At 37.5% G+C, this 23,008-nt stretch overlaps 1 protein-coding gene across 1 annotated transcript; it reads right to left on the reverse strand.

The window, feature by feature from the left end:
• Positions 1-1,571: 1,571 nt before the first annotated feature.
• Positions 1,572-20,217, reverse strand: PRIM1 (DNA primase subunit 1). Its single transcript, XM_006074980.3, has 13 exons — positions 20,025-20,217; positions 19,116-19,273; positions 15,578-15,684; positions 15,433-15,506; positions 13,908-14,044; positions 13,421-13,479; positions 12,187-12,296; positions 11,594-11,685; positions 11,283-11,424; positions 8,927-8,996; positions 8,430-8,515; positions 4,173-4,271; positions 1,572-2,724 (listed from the first exon to the last, which is right to left on the reverse strand). The coding sequence occupies exons 1-13, from the start codon at positions 20,125-20,127 to the stop codon at positions 2,705-2,707; spliced, it is 1,257 nt and encodes a 418-aa protein (XP_006075042.1). The 5' UTR covers positions 20,128-20,217; the 3' UTR covers positions 1,572-2,704.
• Positions 20,218-23,008: the final 2,791 nt, after the last annotated feature.

Genomic DNA, 23,008 nt, shown 5'->3' on the forward strand with positions numbered 1-23,008 from the left:
AGTTCAGTTCAGTCGCTCAGTCGTGTCCGACTCTGCGACCCCATGAACCGCAGCACTCCAGGCCTCCCTGTCCATCACCCACTGCTGGAGTCTACCCAAACCCATGTCCATTGAGTCAGTGATGCCATCCAACCATCTCATCCTCTGTCGTCCTCTTCTCCTCCTGCCCTCAATCTTTCCCAGCATCAGGGTCTTTTCCAGTGAGTCAGCTTTTTGCATCAGGTGGCCAAAGTATTGGAGTTTCAGCTTCAACATCAGTCCTTTCAATGAACACCCAGGTCTGATCTTCTTTAGGATGGACTGGTTGGATCTCCTTGTAGTCCAAGGGACTCTCAAGAGTCTTCTCCAACACCACACTTTTAAATACACTTAAAAGCTAGTGGCTTTAAGACAATTGTGGCTATCTTTTAAGATAAGTGGGTTTCCTATTGTCTCAGGTGGTAAAGAATCTGCCTGCAATGCAGGAGATGAGGGGTGGAGTCCTGGGTGGGGAAGTTCCCTGGGAGAAGGAAATGCCAACCTACTCCAGTATTCTTACCCGAGAAATCCAATAGACAGAGCCTGAAGGGCTACAATCCATGGGGTCCCAAAGAGTTGGACAGGCCTGAGAGCCTAACACTTTTAAGATAAGCAGTGAATATTTTAAATGGTCTAAAAGCTACTTTAAAATTTCACTATTTTACTATGTGAAGTCACTCAGTCGTGTCTGACTCTTTGTGACCCCATGGACCGTAGCCTACTAGGCTCCTCAGTCCGTGGAATTTTCTAGGCAAGAGTACTGGAGTGGGTTGCCATTTCCTTCTCCAGGGGATCTTCCCAACCCAGGGATTGAACCGGGTCTCTCGCATTGCAGGCAGACGCTTTACCGTCTGAGCCACCAGGGAAGCCAAATTTTTTGTGTGTGAGGATTACTTCATAGGATTGTTAGGAAGGTAATGTAAGCCAACTTATTGTTACTATTAAATTTTTTGATAATATTTCTGCTTAATAGTGATGTGGGAGGCTTTCAGTGCATTCATTTACCTTCAGAAGAAAGGGCCAATAATAGCCAACTGTGGCCTTAGATAAGTAAAACATTCTGACTACTCCCCTTTCTTTCCCAGCAAGCCCACTGACTTATAACTGTTAATCGTTAGCTAAGGAAGGATGTACTTTCTTTCTTTGGGTTTCTTTATAAACTGGGCAAGTTAGAAGATGGAAACTAGTTCTGTGCCCTTTGTTTCTACAATTTTCATACATGGATGAGTTGGCAAATCAGAGTTAAGAGAAGTTAATTGTCTTTGAACATGTTTCTGCTATTTTCAAGAATCAGACATTGTTATATACAAGCACAATATATTTATTTTATGGGCTGTTATACCAGTTTTTATCAAGGGCTCTAATATTAAAGCATTAAAATGCTTTAATGCTAAAACATCTTTTATTGAATGGGTAATCCCAGTCTTTCTCCTCTCATTTACTTAAGATGGACTAACAAGTCTCTAGTAATTTTGTATTCAGGAGTTTTAATTGACCAGTCCCTGTTTTCCAAAAAGACTGAACAATATATAGCAAACAGAAGTTCAACAGAGGAATTTTACACAATAGTCTTTACTTTTTTCTTAAAAAATTAGAAAAGAGAAAGAAATGCAAGGCATTTCAGTGTGTTGACTGTATTACACAATCTGTTTTATATAAGTCAAAAGACAAAAGAAAAAAAAGACTGTGGCTATGGTGAAAACAATGTTATAGGTAATGCAAAGAAAGGAAAATTTTCATACCCCATGGAAAGCACCAGCCTGAAAGCCTGCTTCTCAATGTTTCTCAAAAGACAATGTAAACCAGAATGACTGTTTTGTTTAGACTGGCTGTAAAATCAGGCAAAAGAAATCTGACATTTCAGAATCTATCACATGAAGTCAAATATGGAAGAAATGAAACCTTTAAAATTTAAATTAAAAAAAACACACACTTAAATTTAAAGTATCTGGAGATCTACAAAGTCCAAGTGTTTTGACAAGTACAAAAGGTTTTATGCTGGTGAAGTGGTTTATTTTTTCTAAATTGCTTAGAAAATTATTCTCTCAGGGAAGAAGTTAGGAGCTACAATTGCCAACAGTTGTAAAAAATACTAGGCTCTAATATTGTAACTGTATTAAGTCATATCTTTTGAAGTAAAGTTATAGTAGGTTTAGATGCCCATTTTAAAATGATTTTTTAAAAGACAGGGAGTGGGGTGTGGCCTGACCAATAAAAGTATCAGTGAACAAAAGGAGGAAGTTACTGAATATACACTCCAGGTATAATTAACTTAAGTGTTAATTAAGAACTTAAGAACAAAACCCTCATACACCTAGAAATATGAGGTTGAATCTGGTGAACTGACATTAAAGTCTTGGTCATATTACTACTCACTTCTATACATGGCAACTACTAGAAGTTAGTACCTGTATCAGTAATCTTAGAATTATAATATTAAATTTTACAGATTAATCTGCATTCACTTATATCTTCCCATTATTGCTCCTTCCAGGAATCTGAACATTCTCCTTTGGTGGTTTCCCAAATCTTTTCAACATAATTATTTCTCAAGAAAAGGAAATTTTGCTTTGAGCATTAAGACACATACACAGTTCTGCTACGTTTATTAAATGGCTCTTGAAGTATTTGATTCTTGGTTGAAGGTAGACGATAATCCATATTCATATAAAAGGAGCTGTTATCTTCAGAAGTCTTTTTGTAAATCTAAAATAGGATAGATTTTTATCAAGGATAGTAAAGGAAAACAAAGCTCATTTATTTCACATTCTGATTTGCTTAATGCTTCCATTAAATTCACATCATGCATAAAGATTTGCTTTCACATTTGCTGAAGCCCACATTATAGGCTGAGTTAGTACGGAACGAGAATACAAAGGACTTAATATGCTGCATTGGAATGGCAGCTTCAATGAGGCTTTCCAAGTTCAGAGTCATCACTGTTCATTCAACAAGCACGTATTTGAGTGTCTACTATGAGTAGAGCATTATCTTAGGCACTACTATTTAATCATCATACGTTTTATTAAAAAATGAAGTGGAAAGGGGGCTTGCATTTCTACAACATTGCCAATTTTCTATGGTATTCATCAATCTCTTGAATAATACTCACTACTGATTTTTTTCCTTTTGCCTTACACATATGCTTGGGTGTCTCCTAGTCAAAGAACTTGATAAGCTCATTGAAACGTTCCTCTTGCTTGGCTTCTGTGACACTTATGCTTAGATCTTTCAGCTTCACCAAAAAATCATTACCAAGTTTCAAGGATGGCTCTAGTATCTGCATGTTTTGGAGATCTCCAGCTCTGTTGTCCTAATACTAACAGCTCATTCTATTCCGTTTCTCCCCAGATACTGCTAGTAGATTTATCTTTCTAGACACAACTTTCTAGATACAACAAATCATGATACTCCCTTCCTCAAAAAGCTTTAATTGCTTCCCTGTTTATGTGAATTAAACTCAAACTCCCAAGTCTGGAACTCAAGGCAATCTACACTGTGGCTTCTTTGAATTTCTATCTCATCACTTCCTGATGCATCTTTTTCCAAATAAGCTATGTACTTGATGGCCTCTAGAGTAACTTGATGCTTTCCTGCTTCTATGCCTTTGTTTCTGCTGTTCCTTCAAGAATGAACAACCTGTCTCCTTTCTCCACTCTTGTATCTTTATCTCATCAAATCTGTTTGTGGAATTCCTACTCATACCTCAAGGCCTGATATATTGGCACTGGGGACTAGAATTCATACAGTAGTTCACTGAATAGAGTTAAATGCCATTCTTTTTGTATAAAATCTTCCCAGGTTCTCTCAGTCAGATGAGACCTCTATTGCTTTTTTAGCATTTTATACTTTTTTTCTTTTTTTGGTATCAGTTAGTACTCCCTAAGGGCAGGGAGCCATAGTGTGGAATTCATCCTTGTATAATTCATTTTTATTTTTCTCATAGAACCTGACATATAGACAGTGTTAAATGAGTATGTGCTGAATTGAATTAAGGGACCTCAGTTTTCAAAACACTAAAGATAGTAAGATAAACTAGTAACTTTTCTTGAGAGGGCAAAGATTAGAGCTCTAAAAATTGTTCACTTGCTAGATGTTTTAAACTGCTCATACTAAGATCAAAACAGCTATAAGGGAAAGGTATAGAATCTTACCACTCTTCTTGAGAAGTTCTCCTTTTCGGGATTTATCCAGGTTTTCAAGAAACTGCTCAAAAACTTTTACAAAAGGAGCTAGACTGGTCTTCTTATAATCTAAATTATGAAGACCATGAGTTATAATTAGCATTTTGGCAGCAAGAATAACATGAAAGTATAACTTTTAGTCTCTTGTAAAAATGCTATAGAATGGTGCTGTCCAATAGAAAATAATGAGAAATGTATAATTTAAAACACTCTAGTAGCCACATTAAAAACGTGAAATTAATTTTAATAGTATATTTTATTTAACCCATTATATCTAAAATATTTCAACATATGATAAAAAGTGAGTGAAGTTGCTCAGTTGTGTCCGACTTTTGCGACCCCGTGGACTGTAGCCTACCAGGCTCCTCCATCCATGGGATTTTCCAGGCAAGAATACTGGAGTGGGTTGCCATTAAAGATTGAAATATTTTACATTCTTTCATACTAAGTCTTTGAAATGTAGTGTTTTATACTTAAAGTATAACTCAATTTATTAACAGATACTATATTATCATATCATTGGAAATACTTGATCTAGATTTAAAAAAGCAAGCTCATATAACTAATTTTTCTAACATGCTTAAAAGTTTTCTAATAATTGAATCAGTTATCAGTTTTTAAGCTTAAATTACTTAAAATTAACAAAACAAAACAAAACCCTGTTCTTTAGTTATACTAGCCATATTTCAAATGCCTAATAGCCACACTGTAGCTAATATATTATAGACAGTGCTGCTCTAAAACATCCAAACCATATGTATATAACTACTCTAGTAGGCTTTCTGGTACTAGACCAACATCATCTACTGCTATGTATTAAGTCCCACCAAACACTCCTTTCTTTGGAAAGTGGCTTCAATAATAAATAGTTTTACCAACAGATCAAAACACTGAAAATGTGAAGTGAGGGCCATACCTTCTAGAAACAATCAGAAATTTATAGTCACATGCATTAAGTACAGGTATTTTTTGATTTATAAAATAGTCTTAAAAATGTATATAAAACTTTGAATACAGAATCTTAATCATCCATTTAATTATACAATCTATAATTAATACCCAAAGGAAGGGAAAAAAATCTAATTGAGATCAAAATGAGATTTGGATTTTATCTGCATGGAATTAAGAATACTCATAATAGTTTACTAAAAATAATTTAAAGAAAAAAAAAAAAAAGAAAAGGAACCAGGGACTTCTCTGGTGGTCCAGTGGTTAAGACCCCATGCTTCCACTGCAGGGTAGGCTTCCATCCCTGGTCAGGGAACTAAGATCCCACATGCCATAATTATATATTGAGTACTATGCTAAATTATAAAAAAGTATAATCCATACAAACTACTTCATCTCAAGAAATTTTTATGTTTTAAAATATTTATTTATTTATTTGGGCCACTCTGTGAGGCTTGCAGGATCTTAGTTCCCTGACCAGGGATGGAACCCAGGCTCCTTGCAGTGGAGGTATGGAATCCTAACCACTGGACCATCAGGGAATTCCTTCAAGAAGCTTTTAAATGAATTGGAAAAACAACTCCTCTATGTAGTAACAGAAGACAATATATAATTAAAGGCCAAACAGGCATACGGATAATTTTGTGTCCAAAGAACTGACCAATCAAAGTTGACTGAGGTAGCTATGAACTGGGTCTTAGAAAAAAGATTTAATTAGATAGTCAGCGAGGAGGGTAGAGAACATACCAGTATTTGGGAAGTAGAAGGGAAGGAGCAAATGGTACTAATATGAAAATGGACAAAAGTTTAGAATCATAGAAATTAAAGAAATAATACGGAACTTAAATATCACCTATGCCAGCCTCCCACCTCATCTAAAGCATCCCTGATTTATGGCTAATAGCCTTTATGAATACTTGAAAGTGCAGTTTATTTCTGAACACATTTATTATAAAGCTTCTCCTTATAGGGAGCCAAAACTTGCTTTCTTAAAACCTCTGAACAAAGTAAGAAGATGTTCACAAAGAGATACTATTAAATTTATTATTTTTTAATTATTAAATTAAAAAAGTTGTGTTAAAAGTAATTTGTTAAAAAAAAAAAAAGTAAAATAATACTAACAGGTTTATGGTGGGAAAAAATAGCAGCTCCCTGCTAACCTTTCCATCTTCTTGAATGGCAACTACTTTTTTCTTTTCTAGCACTTATTTCTAAAAATGAATACTTCCATTTTTACTTAGAAATTTAAGGCCATTCTTCCTAGGTCCATGGCTTTTTTGTGGGGAGGGACTGTAGGAAGGGGTCTGAAAGCTCTTAAGATCTTCTCTTAATTCTGAGTGTTAAATTTCAAAACGATGTGCCTTGGTGTAGGCATACCATTCTCATTTTGCTGAGCCCTTTTAACAAAGGGCTCATTTCTGGGATGTTTTCATATATAATTTTGACAATTTTTTCCATCCCTATTTTATTTGTTCTTTTTCTGTCAGATATTAGACCTCCTGAATCAGTCTTTAATTTTATCTTTTTCCTCCTTAAAAAACCTACTAACTTGTCTTTTTTTTACTACTTTCTAGGAAGTCTCCTCTTTTCTTTTCCAGCCCTTCCAGTGAAAGTTTTATTCTAACGATTATGTCTTTGATTTCTAAGACCTCTTTCTTATTCTGAATTTTTTTTTTTTTTTTTTTCATAGCATTCTGGTCTTGCTTCATGGATACACTGTCTTCTCTTAATCTCTGAGGATATCAGTTTTTTTAAAAAAAGGTTTCCTCTGTTCCTTGCATTGTTTATTTTCCCTGAGTTCTTTTTTTTTTTCAGTTTATTATCCAGTTTGTTTGAGACTTTTGTGCATTATTTTAAACAGAATGCTTGTAATCATTTTATAAATATTGATGGAGGAATGTACCTTGTTTATGTTAGAGCTGAAATATATGAAGTGACATTTGAGCTTGGATTCTGAAAGCAAGGTAGCAACATTTGACTAAAAAGATCAATCAGAGATCCGTTCTGCCCATTACAGTAGTCACAAGTCACATGAGCCTATTTAAATTAAATGAAGCTAAAAATTCAGTTTCTCACATTTTAAGTTATCAAAAGTCACGTGAAAAGGCTAGTGATTACCATTTGGACAGTGCATGACATTTTCATCACAGAAGGTACTGTTGAGCTATTGCTATAGTGTCTCTTGGGTGTTGGTATAAGATTTGACTTTCACTAACAGTGTCAGACTATTTTTTTGGGCTCCAAAATCACTGCAGATGGTGACTGCGGCCATGAAATGAAAAGACGCTTACTCCTTGGAAGGAAAGTTATGACCAACCTAGATAGCATATTCAAAAGCAGAGACATTACTTTGCCAACAAAGGTCCATCTAGGCAAGGCTATGGTTTTTCCAGTAGTCATGTATGGATGTGAGAGTTGGACTGTGAAGAAGGCTGAGCACCGATGAATTGATGCTTTTGAACTGTGGTGTTGGAGAAGACTCTTGAGAGTCCCTTGGACTGCAAGGAGATCCAACCAGTCCATTCTGAAGGAGATCAGCCCTGGGATTTCTTTGGAAGGAATGATGCTAAAGCTGAAACTCCAGTACTTTGGCCACCTCATGCGAAGAGTTGACTCATTGGAAAAGACTCTGAGGCTGGGAGGGATTGGGGGCAGGAGGAGAAGGGGACGACAGAGGATGAGATGGCTGGATGGCATCACTGACTCGATGGACATGAGTCTGAGTGAACTCTGGGAGTTGGTGATGGACAGGGAGGCCTGGCATGCTGCGATTCATGGGGTCGCAAAGAGTTGGACACGACTGAGCAACTGAACTGAACTGAACAGGCCGTTTTATACTCCCAGCTCTTTCAAATTATTGGATATACAATTCAGTTACAGTTTAGACATATATTTAACGTAACACTCATCTGGATACAAAAACAAGTAGAGAACAAAATACTGCATACATGGTAGTTGTTAAGTAAATAGTTATTGAATCTAAGACTATGGGATTCAAACAATTGTCAAAATCAATTGACAATTTAATTTTTCAGTATAGATCCTGGCATTAAATGTTACTTTGTGAATATTTGTTGACTCACATTGGATTCAACAGCACCATTGGGGCAACTGATGAAGGAGAGAAACATTGTGATCATATTATTTGCTACTGAGCTGGTTTCAGGATAAAAAATGATCCATTCTGGTCTGAATCCAAGGCAAATTAATTACTGAGTCACAGAAAGATGTCAATATAAAAAGATTATGTTAAAGTGAGACTTCAATATACTAACCTACCTCTGGTTCTGTGTTTAGTATCAGATTCAGTTCCATTCTCTTTTTCTTCTTTAGTAGAAATAACATCCAACTCATGGCAAATGGAACTACAAATAATAGAAGAAGATAATTTAAAAGTTGATTCTTGGTCAGTATTACCCAGTGTATGAAAGCACATGAATCTCACAAGGTTTTCTGTGAAAAAAATGTGGCCAAATAAATTTGGGATATTCTAAACATCATGCTCTCTTTCTGGAGTTTTCCATGCATGTTAGCCTATTAAAGACTAGGAAATTTTGCTCAAGTCAACATTTCTCAAATTTATTTGAACTTTTTTTTTTGTATAATAGTAGCTGAAAAACCTGTGTTCTGTAGAACTCACTAGGAAATGCTCTTCTGGAAGGGCACCATCATACAGCCTCAGAGAAGCTGCCTCTCCATAAGGGATCTAATCCAATTTACTTCACATTTATAATAGCCACAAACAAAAAAGGAGTGATCAGTGATCTGGAACATACCTTATGGTTGGAACAGTAAATGGATCAAATTGATCCACTTTCTGTAAGTCAATAGGCACAGAAATGCGACCTGTGAGAAACAAAAAATTATAAGCTGAATATTGTACAATACAAATAATTATAGGCTGTGTCCTATGAGTTATTTTTGGCTAAAACTTTAAGGCTTAGAAAAAGGGTTACACTAATCTGTTAAGAGTATTTATTTAGAAATATAAATTAAAAGTACTTTCGGGACTTCCCTGGAGGTCCAATGGTTAAGACTCCACATTTCCAATGCAGGGGGTATGATTCTATTCCTGACTAGGGAACTAAGATCCCACATGCCATGTGGCCAAAAAGTTTCAAAAAATACATAAATACAATAAAATTTGGTCTTAAAAAAAAGTACTTTCACATTAGTGCCTTTTATTTCTCTAAAAACACCAAAAAAAAAACAAAAAATAGATGTGAAAGACTGTTGAGCTATTACCTAGTTGCTCTTATATCCATTTTGATTTCTGTTTTCCTCTTCCCTATATCTTCCAATACGTAAGTACGGAACAATCTCAAATTTAGTGAGTCGTGAAGATGGAACACAAAATAGATGGAAGTAGTTTACTTCATTACTTTAATTTGCTGAAATCAAAACAGACACCTATGTGTTGAGCATCTTTGGAAATAATATAAATGACATATTACCCTTTTACAAAATCCACAACTGGGACATGACATAAAATTCATATCTGAAAAATGAGATAATTTAAAGAATGGCAGGTGACTAACAAAATAATTAAGGAAATTGGGAGTTACTGGTGGAAGGCAGAGTGAAAAGACTATAGCCATTTAATGGGAAAAAGATACAATAAAAATGTATACCTACAAGTGAATGTAATTAGTTACTCAAATCTTGAATATTAAATAAAGGGAATACTCACTGAAGCTTTAGAATATTAAGATAAACATTAAGAAACATTAAGCTTATTACCAAAATAAACTAAAAACACATAATTGGCAGATTTGAAAAGGGGCTATATAAATGTATACACTACAGAGTCATTGTAGACTATTAAAGAAAACTAGGCAATTTGGAAATGGCAGCCCACTCCAGTGGTTTTGCCTGGAGAATCCCAGGGACGGGGGAGCCTGGTGGGCTGCCGTCTATGGGGTCGCATAAAGTCGGACACGACTGAGGCGACTTGGCAGCAGCAGCAGGCAATTTGGGAGTATTGAACATGTGACAGACACTTTTCTAAGCATTTTACCTTTTAGATCTTCACCATAAACCACTGAGGTATCTCCATTGTACAGATGCTAAAACCAAGGGTAATTTGCTTAACTTCCCACAGCAAGTGGCAGAGTTGAATCGTTGACACTAAAAAGGATAACTAGATACTTCTAATTGTGTCCTCTAGTTGGATGGAGCAAAGTTTATGCCACTAGCTCGACTATCATACTTATTGTAAAGTCAGTTTTAGTTAATCAAATCTTATCCAGAGAGTGAAAGAAGAAAGCTAAATCTATTGAAAAAGACCTGAGGGAAGCAGCATAGTGGAAAGAGCATGGAACTTTTTTTTAAATTGGAGTATAGTTGCCTTACAGTGTTGTTAATTTCTGCTGTACAGCAAAATGAATCAGTTCTATGTATACATATACCCACCCCCTCCTTTTTAAGATTTCCTTCTCATTTAAGTTCTCACAGATACTTGGTACAGGTTCCTGAGCTATACAGTAGGTTCCCATTATTTATTTACATAGTAGTATATATATGTCAATCCCAATCTCCCAATTCATCCCACCCTCTGCTTCCACCTTGGTAACCAGAAGTTTGTCCTCTACATATGTGATTCTATTTCTAAAAAGCACGGAACTTTGAGTCTTAAGAATTGAACTCTGTTATCAGTTCTGACATAATTTTTTTATTTTTGGCCATACTACGAGGCTTGTGGGATCTTAGTTCCCCAAATGGCAATAGAACCTGGTTCCCATGAGTGAAAGTGCTGAGTCCTAACCTCCCTGGATCACTAGGGAATTCCCCAAAATTTGTTTTAAGACTGTGGACAAATCACTTTAACCTCTCGAGCCACTGTTTTCTCATCTGTACAATATGTGCTGCTGTTCTGTGATTTTTAAGTTCCTCTCCAACTCTACTTCTAACGCTGAACCTTAGAAACCCAACTGAAAATTATTTACATAGTGGAAACTCATTGAATAGCTACTAACTGACAATGGAAAAATAAGTTAATTCAGATATTAGCTGACAGAACAATTCTTCAAGCTTTACTATTTCAGACATTCACACCCAGCGACATGCTTTCTATAACAAAAAATAACTTTGATTTTTCTTTTGTTTTTCTTATTTTTTTTTTTTACATAGTACCTGTTTTAGGATGAACACTAAAAGGGCTCTTCAGTAAATGATTGATTCCTTTGCTAACATTGATATCCAGTCGTGGAAAACAATACTGGAGCATGATCTCCCACTCAAGCCAGAGTCCACATTTGTCGTTTTTGTTGTTTTTCTAAAAACAGATGCAAGTCCAGCATGAGGATCAGTAGGAACTTTTGAAGATTTCTTTAAGGTGGTGAAAAAATGATCTTCAACCATGTTTAACTTAGTAAGTGAAAAAATGATAATTTAATTAAGAATTGCATTATTGTATTTGTAATACAGATTTCAATGGAATATACCTGATATTTGTTGATGGTGTTCTTCAAAGTCTCCCAACGCTGAAGTGAATTGCTATGCCTTTGGAAGCCTTGTTGAAGTTCATCACGCACTGGTGATGGATCATTAAGGAACACACTCATTTAGGGTACATCAATGAACAACTTATTTTCAATGTGTATTACCACAAGGATATCTAAAGATTACACAGTAATTATTGTCTTCTAAAATACAAATATTAAACACAAAACCTTAGAAAAATTCCCCTGTTAAATTGTATTAGGTATGACAGAAAGAATGCCAAAATAGCTGTAAGGTTTAAGGTAAAACTGGTCCATGATCTGTATATATTTTGATGATGATTTTGCATTCGTTAAGTAGTCACTAATTTTAGGAGGATCAACTTCCAAAATGAGGAAATTTATTTACAAAACAGCCTCACTTCTTATTGTATTCCAGACTAGAGATTAAAAAAAAAAATGCAGAAATACAGGAGATGTTTTGTGTAAAAAGGTTAAAACTATACAAGTATATGAGAACATGCAGGTAGAACAAATTTATAGTATCATAGGTCAGTACAAGTAGCTCACATAGAAATGGTCTTGGGAAAGGATATTTTCAGGAACAAGGGCTAAAATTTTATCCCAACTTGGTTTATTCTCAAGAATATCTTGATCAACTAAGGCATATTGTTCAAAGTATTTTTTTATTATGTTTATAGATTTTCTGTAGGAACAATAATAACAAAGTCCCAACACTATTAGCGACATATATGGCACATGGCTTTTGTTCACTAGGGAGGCTAGTACTTATTTTCACTGAATTTCTAGAACTTAATTAGATAAAATGGGAATTATACCTCTTCACAGGGTTATGAGAGTTAAATGAAACACTCTAAGGGGAAAGAACCTAGCATAGTACTTGGCTTAGACTAGATATTCAAGAAATGTTTACTTCTTAAATCCCACAACTTAGAAGGTTAATAGCATCATAGACATGTAACAAGGGCAGAAAGCAACCAAATCAGGACAATGTAATAATACATCAGTAGTAGGATGTGGGGTACAATCCACAGTTTCTATTCTGAATTGCTTGCTTTAGCATCTCAACAGTTACAAAGTGCTTTGCATTTTGAAAATAGACTTTGCATCTGCTGTTTTATGTATATATATTTGTATGTTAGGTTACTGGCTTTTATTTTATTATTTTTTTGGCTGCACAGCACGCAGCATGCAGGATCTCAGTTCTCCAGTCAGGGACTGAACCCATGACCCATGCAGTGGAGGCAGAGAGTCTTAACCACTGGACTGCCAGGGCCCTTCTACTGTTTCATTTAATCTCTGCCACAACTCTGAGATAGATGGAGTAGACACTGTTCTCCCCATACTGATAAGAAACAGAGTCTCTAATATTTTATCAAGGTCATATTAAAGTGGCAGAATAGGGATTCTTACTTCTAATGCAATGCTCTTTCCATTATCCTAGAGAAGTAGTGAATTCAATGGAAAGGGTATGGTCTTTGGAATCAAGCAGACAAGGACATATATCCTGATTTTAATAATTACTTGCATAAAGCCAAACAAATTATAAAATCTCTCCAAATCTCACTTCTCTCATCTATAAGTGGAGATAACCATCATGTATCTAATGCGGTTGTTGTGAAGACCAATAAGAACATTTGTGAAACACCTATCAAGAATACTGGAATGTACAAAACAGACAATTAATTAATTCTGGCTATTACTGTTGTAAAATGCTACCCTGGTGCAGAAAATTGATAAAGTAATTCTAAAAGCACATGCAGGTAAATCAGACACAACTTAAACTTCATGGAGTCTTCCCCAACAGACCTGACAAAAGGGTGAATTTTTTCACTTAGGTGAACTTTCTTTTTAACATCTTGACCACCCTGAAAAACAAACCATCAAAAACAAACAAACAAACAAAAACTTCATGTATATTATATAACATAGATGAAATAAATCAAAATTTTCTTTAATGTGTTCTAAAGATATTGATTAAATTCTGTCAAAGTATAGAATCTTGGATGCCATTTTATATAGTCTTAATACCTGTAATTTTCTTGGTTAACTTTACTTGACATACTTGGACCAGAAAAGTAAACCAAACTTCCTTTTGCCACAAAGGAGGATACTTAAAGCAAAATATGAGATATCTTAAAAAATGTAACTACTATGATTTTAACTGATCTACTGGTAAAATCATTTACTCTGAAATATGAATACTTAAAAGATAGTTTGTTTTGTTACTAAGCATACAAGACTGGGTAATGTCTAGCTAACGAAGAAATGTAAACTATCATTAAGAAGACCTTACCTTTACAAGACTCAAATATTCAACTATCCCAGAACGTACTGCAGAGGACAGTTTTCTAACTGATTCATCACAGACCCAACAATGAACACCTCTCCTTCCAGAATATACCCAGAGACGATGTTTAAATCCAAAGTCCTCTGAGGAGGGAAGAAAGCATCAGTTTTAAAATACATTTGTAAATTTCTGGTCTTGCATACTTCTCTAGCTTGATTTTTTTTACCTCTTATCCACATGTACTCATCTTAACTATACTGCAGTTGACCCTTGAACAAAATGGGATGCCGACCCTCCCACTAGAAAATCCACATAAAACTTATGGTTGGCCCTCCATAGAAACAGTTCCTTGAACTTCCTGGGTGGTCCAGTGGTTAAGAATCTGCCTGCCAATGCAGGGGACACAAGTTTGATCCTTGATCAGGGAAAATTCCACATGTTGTGGGGCAACTAAGCCTGCGTGTCACAACTACTGAGCCTATACTCTGCAATAAGAAAAGCCTGCACACTATAACGAAGAACAGCCCTCCTTGTCAACTAGAGAAAGCCCATGTCTAGTGATGAAGACCCAGTGCAGCCAACAAATAAATATGTGTATGTATATATACATATATGTTTGTGTGTATATATATATGTGTGTGTGTGTGTGTGTATATATATATATATATATATATATATATATGTAAAAGGACGAGTTCCTCTGCATCAGCAGTTCCTCTATATTTGTGGTTCCACATCTGCAGATTTAACCAACTATGAAGCATATAGTATTGCAGTATTTACTACTGAAAAAAATCTGTGTTAAGTAGACTTGCGCTGTTCAAATTCATGTTGTTCAAGGGTCAACTGTACATTATTTGTACTTTCCCATGTTCCCTGAGCTCTTGCCTTCAGTTCTTTACTTATTCTGTCACTCTGCTAAGAATTTCTTCATGTCCCACTACTTCCATTTCTCTCCCTGACCAATTGCCATTTCTCTCTGAAGACCCAGTCTAAGAATATTAAAAGAGGTAACAAATTTAAAGTGTTTGGAACAGTGCCTGGTACATAATAAGCCTCTTATATAAGTTAGTCATTATCATTGTTATCCTTACCATTACCTCTTCCAGGAAGCCTTTTCTGATCTAATATCTTCCCATTCCTGTATGCACTCCTGCTGTTCTATATCCCCATAGCACCCTGTGCATATTAACACATACGTAATCCTGAATTTTCTTGTTTCCTCTTTAGACTGCATAACTTACTTGAGGTAAGAATTGTTATCTTTCATAGTTCCCTCACTTAGGACAGTAACTGGCATGCAAGAGTTGCTCAACAGATGACTGAATTGGGAAAAAAATTACATGATTTGATCAACAGGTTTATCAAATTTTTAACTACAACTTTAATCTTTTATTTTCCCATCATATATTTCAAAGAAACATGTCAGAAATTTATGAGAATTGATTGTAAAAATGGTGTAGACAGATTAATATTCAGAAGAAAAAAAGATTCTTGCATGTGACCCCATTTAGATACTGATAATACTTGCCTTTCAGTGCTCGGTCGATGATATGTATGGCCATCGTCATGAGGGTCCAGCACTTGGAACATATGTCTGCAGAACTGGGGCAGGATGATCATTACTCACTGTCAGTGATATCACCCACCCTACTAGCAAAGCATGCCGAGCTCACCTGCAACATCTCCTCACATCGTCATAGTCTGTCATGTCAATGTCAAACACCAGTTCTTTTTCCTGAGCCTGGAAAGCTCCCAGCTTCACTGTATTGTGTTGATTGGGCTAAAGGGACAAAATATCAATCAGTTTCTGTAAGAGCTGCCACAGTGTCAGATATGCTAATTTCCTACTTATAAAGAAAAAGGTGCCAAAGAGAAGGAAAGAAACCATATAATGCCAAGTCTGTCAGTGACTGACATTGATTTGATCCTATACAGCCAGAAGTGATGACAGTGTAACTTTCATCTACTAAAAACAAGGTTTGATAAATGTTTTACCATAAGTTATGTTTTCTTATAATCCTATTGAGATATAATTGACATAAGACATTGTATAATAAACATTTGTTGATCAATAGAAATCATAAGAAAGCATTTTTAGGTTTCTGATCAGGAAAGGTCCATACAAATAACTAGAAGCCTACTGCAAGATATTTTAAGGACCTTTAATTGTTATTGGGCATATAAGTAACAAAAATGTGTTTAAAACTTTTCAATAATTCAAAAAGATCTCTCAAGTCAGTCTGGCTCAAGCTCTAAGTAATTTCCTTTGAGGCTATGGAGTATCTGGTAAAGAAGATAGACTGAATGCAAATACTTATTTGGCTTCCTCTAAACCTGTACAAAAATAATTTTTTCTTTTTAAAGACAGGTATAAGTCTTTTTAAAAAGAACCAGAGACGAGACAATACCACCACAATTTTTATAAGGAGATTCAAAAAGCTGAATCTTCAGCTCTCAGTAAAGAAAGAACAAGAAGAAACCCAGTTTACATCTCAGAATCCCCAAGTCTTAGGAACAGGTGACAACATGTATCTCTGGAGCTGAGATTAAAAACAGGAGGATTGATTACAAACCTGTTTATGAGGCAGTTAGTGCTAAACCTACTCTGTGGAGCTAGGTGACTGTGCTTCCATTTCCCTGGCAAAGACACCTGAATCATTACCTGGAGAGCATAAAACAGAGGGTCCCTGGACTGAGAAGGGGAGAGTAGGCACAGCTGAAAAAACGTTGTACTGTACAGATGTTCAGGGGATTAATTAGACATTTACTTGTGGAATGTTGAGACCTAGCTGTCTCCTCTGTACCTTTCCACTGCCGCCCCAGGCAGGAGACAGGAAGATTCCGCTCTGAAGACTGACCAGGTGTGTCAGGCATTGTTATTAGGCTCTAGGAACAGATCAGTGATCAGCTGGAGTTTTCATTCTAGCAAAGACCTAGAGAAACTGACACCAGAGCTTCCCACAATAAAATGGCCCAGTCAGATCACTCTGTAGTAAAGAAATCTCAGCCATGTACACAGAGCTTCCAATCAGCTCTTTGGTACTCTATTCTTAAATATAAGCAACAAGCAAGACATTACCTGATATATGAGGAAAACCTCTGATAAAAGTGGAAAAACAGAAAAAAATGTAACTGTAGATAAAACAACCTGTGTAACAGAAGAAAATGTAAAAACCTGTCATTGATATCTTCAGCAGGATCAGATATATCAATGAAAAGAGTACAGGATATGTGAGAAAAAAAAGGTTCTTGGAAATGAAAACATAATAGCAGAAATGAAAACCTTGAGGAAATTCCCCAGAAAGCAGAGAAAATGAAAACAATAAGTAGGAAGAGACTTCCCTGGTGGTCCAGTGGTTAAGACTCTGCACTTCCAATACAAGGGGGCCTGGGATTCAATCCCTGGTCAGGGAACTAGATCCCACATGCCACAACTAAAGATTCCATATGCTGCAATGAAGACTGAAGGTTCCTTGTACCTTAGTTAAGACCCAGCACAGCCAAAAAAAAAAAGAGGTTGCCTCTTGGGAACAGAAAATAGGGGCAAAAGTAGGAGACCAAAAAAAAAAAAAAGCCTAATTAATAGTAGTTGATTTTGTAAACTACGTGCATGTATAACCAATAAAAACACACAAAGATGATGTATAGATGCCTGTCTTGGCCCAATTTAAGAAATGACACCTTTTCCCCCTTCTGTGCTAGGGAGGAGTAGAGTGACACCTTGGCTCTTCTATAGAGACTTCAGTTTTAATCTCCATCCCTAAAAGAGGAGAAACCTGCTCCAAAGTATTTTCCCTGCCTGCCTTTTCTTACCTCCTCTCCCTTTCCTTTGGGATTTGGAGTCAGAAAACCTGGATTTAGGTCCTATCTCCCTCATTTAGAAATTGTGTAACCTTGGCCAAATTATTTAAGTTCTCTTTTTAAAAAAAGAATAATGAAGAATGATATGAAAAACAAGTTATACAACATTAAGAAAAAGCTCCATACAAAAGCTGTTATTCTATGTGTATCTTTTCCCTACCTGTGTATATTTTTAAAGAGAGGAAGAAGGGCAATTTTGGGCAATTATGTTCATTCATTCAACAGATACTCTCTCTGCCTGGCAGTATTCTAAGCACTTAGAATGTATCAGTGAGGGGAGAGGGTAGGAGGAAGGGCAGGCTGCAGGCCTCTTTGAGTAAGGACTTGAAGGTGAGAAAAATGAACCAAAAAGATGCTTTGGGAAATGGGTTCTAGGCCATGGAAATTGATTGAGCACAGGTCAGTGTGACAGGAATGGAGTGAGTGAGGGAGAGAGAGTGGCTTACTCTGTGTAAAATGAGAAGCCACTGGAGTATGGTTTTGAGCAGATGAATCACGATGATCTTACTTGTTTTAAAAGGATCCTTTTGGCGGCCGTGTTGAGAATACAGTCTAGAGTTTACAGGAGCAAAGTGTTAGGAAGTTTTTACAATAATTCAGATAAGAGGTGATGGTGATGATATGACCACTAGTAGCAGTGGTTAGTAGATACTATTATGGAAGAGCTAAAGAGATTACCTAGTGAAACAGATATAGGTGTGAGAGAGGAATCAAGAATGATTCTCTCCAATATCTTCTGTGCTCAACCATGCTGACTTCTTCATTTAGTCTTTGAAAAATGTTTTTTTATCTATTTGATTGTGCTGGCTCTTCGTTGCTGCATGGGCTTTCTCTAGTTTCGGTGCACGGGGTTCTCATTGGAGTGGCTTCTCCTGTTGAGGAGCATGGGCTCTAGGGCGCCTGGGCTTTAGGTGCAGCTCTCAGGATCTAGAGCACAGGCTCATTAGTTATGGCACACATGCTTAATTGCTCCATGGCATGTGGGATCTTCCTGGACCAGGGATTGAACCCATTTCCCCTGCATCCACTGTACCACCAGGAACGTCCCTCATTTAGTCTTTTTTTTTTTTAAACATTTCTTTTTTAATGGACCTCATTTAGTCTTTTAGCCAGATACTGGCTGAAAGTTTTTTGTCCTAGAGTGAATATACCCAATCCATTTCCAAATGATTTCCAGTCAGTAAAGTATTAAAGATTTTTTTTTTTTTACTTTACAACTTTCTTACAAAAATGGTTGAAGTGTGGCTCTTCAAATAAAATAAACACTACAAATTTATCTCAAAATGCTAGGGGCACCAAACCTTTCTTGGTTTAAAAAGCAACAAACTACTTAAAAAAACGATTTCTTACTCTGTGGGAATATACTGCGCCAATATCAATCTTGTACGGATTCATTTTCTGCATCTCCTTTTCCAGATCACTTTGGTTGTTGAAGGATTGGTAGCGAATGTAAATATCATCTTTCAATGTGAATGAAAATTCACGGTGCTGAAAGTAATTCTTTACCACTGCAAAATAAATGTACACCTTAAAGTTAATTTGGTACTTTATCCAGCTCACAGCATTAAAACATTAACCAATGAGAAGATATTTTTAATGAGTCCTCTGCTCAACACTATGCTACATGTTAAAAAAAAAAAAAAGACAAGAGCTAGTTCCTAATTTGAAGGGGTTTACAAAGATGAAGATAAAAATGCAGAAATATTTTCAATATGTAATACCACCTCTCTTTCCTTGGTGGGCACTAATAAATTAAAGCGGCAAGAGTTAAGTACCTCTCCTCTTTTAGGAGATGCCCCTCTGTCCCTGAGCAGATCACGACTTTGCAGCTTCATGCTATGACCCTGTACCTCCTCCCCTCCACCCCCCGCTCCCCTCACGCCCCGTGGTTGCAGGTAAACATCAAACGGAAAGTGAGTCCGACCATTTGAGCCGGAAAAATCTCATGGACTGAGGAGCTGGTGAGCTATAGTTCACAGGGTCGCAAAAAGTCGACATGACCGAGCGACTTAGCACACACTAACACGTAGTGGTAGCGGCTATACCCTTCCGTGTGCGGCGTAGGCTGGTGATTACATCCTCTCTCGGCCCATTTACCCCTCAGAGGTGACGGAGAGGGCTGGAGATAACAAACGAAGGTGCCCAGCACAACGCCTGGCGCACAGGAGGCACTTCATATTGTCATTCCAAGGTACCCTCCCAAAACCTCCTCACACGCCTTTGCAGACACACTACCACCCCTCTCCCTGCCTCCATCACCTCCGCCATAGTTGAGCCAGCGATAGTATTGGCCGTAGGGAAAGAGCCTTCGGTAATAAAGCTTAAGCAGCTCGGGCAGCTCGGCAGGATCAAACGCCTCCATGGAACACAGAATTCAACCGTGGGAGGACTACCGCAAGAATTGGCGGGAACCACACAGGGCAAGCCTGCGCCACTGCGCAGGCGCATCGTGGCCACGGCCCGCCGTCCGCAGGGGCCGCTGGGAATTGTAGTTCCTATTTGGAGGCTGGTCTGGGCGAGGCTGCTTCTGACCGACTGGGCGTCCATAGTACCTCAGCTGATAAAGAATCCGCCTGCAATGGGAGACCGCGGGTTCGAGTCCTGGGTCGGGAAGATCCGCTGGAGAAGGGATAGGCTACCCACTCCATTATTCTTGGGCTTCTCTGGTGGCTCAGACTGTAAAGAATCCGCTTGCAATGAGGGAGACCTGGTTTCCATCCTTGGGTTTGGAAGATGCCTTGGAGAAGGGAATTGACTACCTACTCTGGTTTTCTGGCCTGGAGAATTCCATGGACAGAGGCGCCTGGCAGGCTATAGTCTATGGGGTCGCAAAGAGTCTGACTCTTTGAGCAACTTTCCCGTTCACTTTCTGGTCGAGGGCGGTGCTCCTGTGGTCTCTGCCCATTTGTTTCTTCGCTAGGTTCCCTGCACAGGTGGGACGAAGAAGACCACGCCCATTCCTGGACGAGTTACTGCGGAAAGATGAGCCCTGGAGCATATGGTTGTTATTCAGTCTCTCAGTCATGTCGGACTCTTTGCGACCCAATGGATTGCAGCACTGCCAGGCTTCCCTGTCCTTCACCATCTCCCAGAGCTTGCTCAAGCTCATGTCCATTGAGTCGATGATGCCATCCAGCCATCTCATCCTCTGTCGTCCCCTTCTCCTGCCTTCAATCTTTCCCAACATCAGGGTCTTTTCGAATGAGTCGGCTCTTGCCATCAGGTGGCCAAAGTATTGGAGCTTCAGCTTCAGCATCAGTCCTTCCAATGAATTCAGGGTTGATTTCCTTTAGGACTGACTGGTTTGGTCTTCTTGCAGTCCAAGGAATTCTGAAGAGTCTTCTCCAACACCACAGTTCAAGTGCATCAATTCTTTGGTGCTCAGCCTTCTTTATGGTCCAACTCTCACATCCATACATGACTACTGAAAAAACCATAGCTTTGACTAGATGGACCTTTGTTGGCAAAGTAATGTCTCTGCTTTTTAATATGCTGACCAGGTTTGTCATAGCTTTTCTTCCAAGGAGCAAATGTCTTTTAATTTCATGACTGCTTTCACCATCTACAGTGATTTTGGAGCCCAAGAGAATGAAGTCTGTCACTGTTTCCATTGTTCCATCTATTTGCTATGAAGTGATGGGACTGGATGCCATGATCCTAGTTTTCTGAATGTTGAGTTTTAAGCCAACTTTTTCATTCTTTTCTTTCACCTTCATCAAGAGGCTCTTTAGTTCTTCTTCGCTTTCTGCCATAAGGACGGTGTCATCTACCTATCTGAGGTTATTGATGTTTCTCCCCGCAATCTTGATTCCAGCTTGTGCTTCATCCAGCCCGGCATTTTGCTTGATGTACTCTGCATATAAGTTAAATAAGCAGGGTGACAATATACAGCCTTGACGTACTCCTTTCCCAATATGGAACCAGTCCATTGTTTCATGTCCAGTTCTAACTGTTGCTTCTTGACCTGCATACAGGTTTCTCGGGAGCAAGTAAGGTGGCCTGGTATTCCCATCTCTAAGAATTTTCCACAGTTTGTTGTGATCCACACAGTCAAAGGCTTTAGCGTAGTCAATAAAGCAGAAGTAGATTTTTTTTCTGGCATTGTCTTTTTCTATGATCCGGTGCATGTTGGCAATTTGATCTCTGGTTCCTATGCCTTTTCTAAATCCAGCTTGAACATCTTAGTATGCCAGGTTCACATACTGTTGAAGCTTAGGTTGGAGAATTTGAGCATTACTTCTCTAGCATGTGAAATGAGTGCAGTTGTGCGGTAGTTTGAACATTCTTTGGCATTGACCTTCTTTGGGGTTGGGATGAAAACTGACCTTTTCCAGTCCTGTGGCCACTGGTGAGTTCTCCAAATTTGTTGGCATATTGAATGCAGCACTTTAACAGCATCATCTTTTAGGATTTGAAATAGCTCAGCTGGAATTACATCACTTCCACTAACTTTGTTTTAAGTGATGCTTCCTAAGCCTCACTTGACTTTGCATTCAAGCATGTCTGGCTCTAGGTGAATGATCACAGCATCATGGTTATCTGGGTCATTGAGATCTTTTTTTTTATATAGTTCTTCTGTGTGTTTTTGCCACGTGTTCTTAATATCTTCTGCTTCTATTAGGTCCATATCTTTTCTGTCCTTTATTGTGCCAATCTTTGCATGAAATGTTCCCTTGGTATCTCTAATTTTCTTAAAGAGATTGCTAGTCCTTCCCATTCTATTGTTTTTCTTTATTTCTTTGCATTGTTCACTTAGGAAAACTTTCTTCTCTCCTTGCTATTCTTTGGAACTCTGCATTCAGATGGGTATATCTTTCTTTTTCTCCTTTGCCGTTTGCTTCTCTTTTCTCAGCTATTTGTAAGTCCTCCTCAGACAATCATTTTGCTTTTTTGCATTTCTTTTTCTTAGGAATGTTTTTGATCACTGCCTGCTGTACAATGTTACGAACCTCTGTCCGTACTTCTTCAGGCACTTTGTCTATTAGATCTAATCCCTTGAATCTATTTGTCACTTCTACTGTAAAATCATAAGAGATTTGATTTAGGTCATATCTGAATGGCCTAGTGGTTTTCCCTACTTTCTTAAATTTAAGTTTGAATTTGGCAATAAGGAGTTCATGATCTGAGCCACAATCAGCTCCTGGTCTTGTTTTTGCTGACTCTGTACAGCTTCTACATTTTCGACTGCAAAAAATATAATCAATCTGATTTTGGTATTGACCATCTGGTGATGTCCATGTGTA

This window comes from Bubalus bubalis, chromosome 4, assembly GCF_019923935.1.
Source record: "Bubalus bubalis isolate 160015118507 breed Murrah chromosome 4, NDDB_SH_1, whole genome shotgun sequence".
In the NCBI taxonomy this organism is placed as follows: domain Eukaryota; kingdom Metazoa; phylum Chordata; class Mammalia; order Artiodactyla; family Bovidae; genus Bubalus; species Bubalus bubalis.

Coding starts and splice junctions, on each gene's coding strand:
- PRIM1 (XM_006074980.3), bottom strand. CDS start 20,127: ATGGAGGCGTTTGATCCTGCCGAGCTGCCCGAGCTGCTTAAGCTTTAT. Junction 19,274..20,024: donor CTGGCTCAACTATGGCGGAG/GTGATGGAGGCA, acceptor TTTATTTTGCAG/TGGTAAAGAATTACTTTCAG. Junction 11,686..12,186: donor TTTAGCCCTTGTTCCTGAAA/ATATCCTTTCCC, acceptor ATGATCCATCAC/CAGTGCGTGATGAACTTCAA.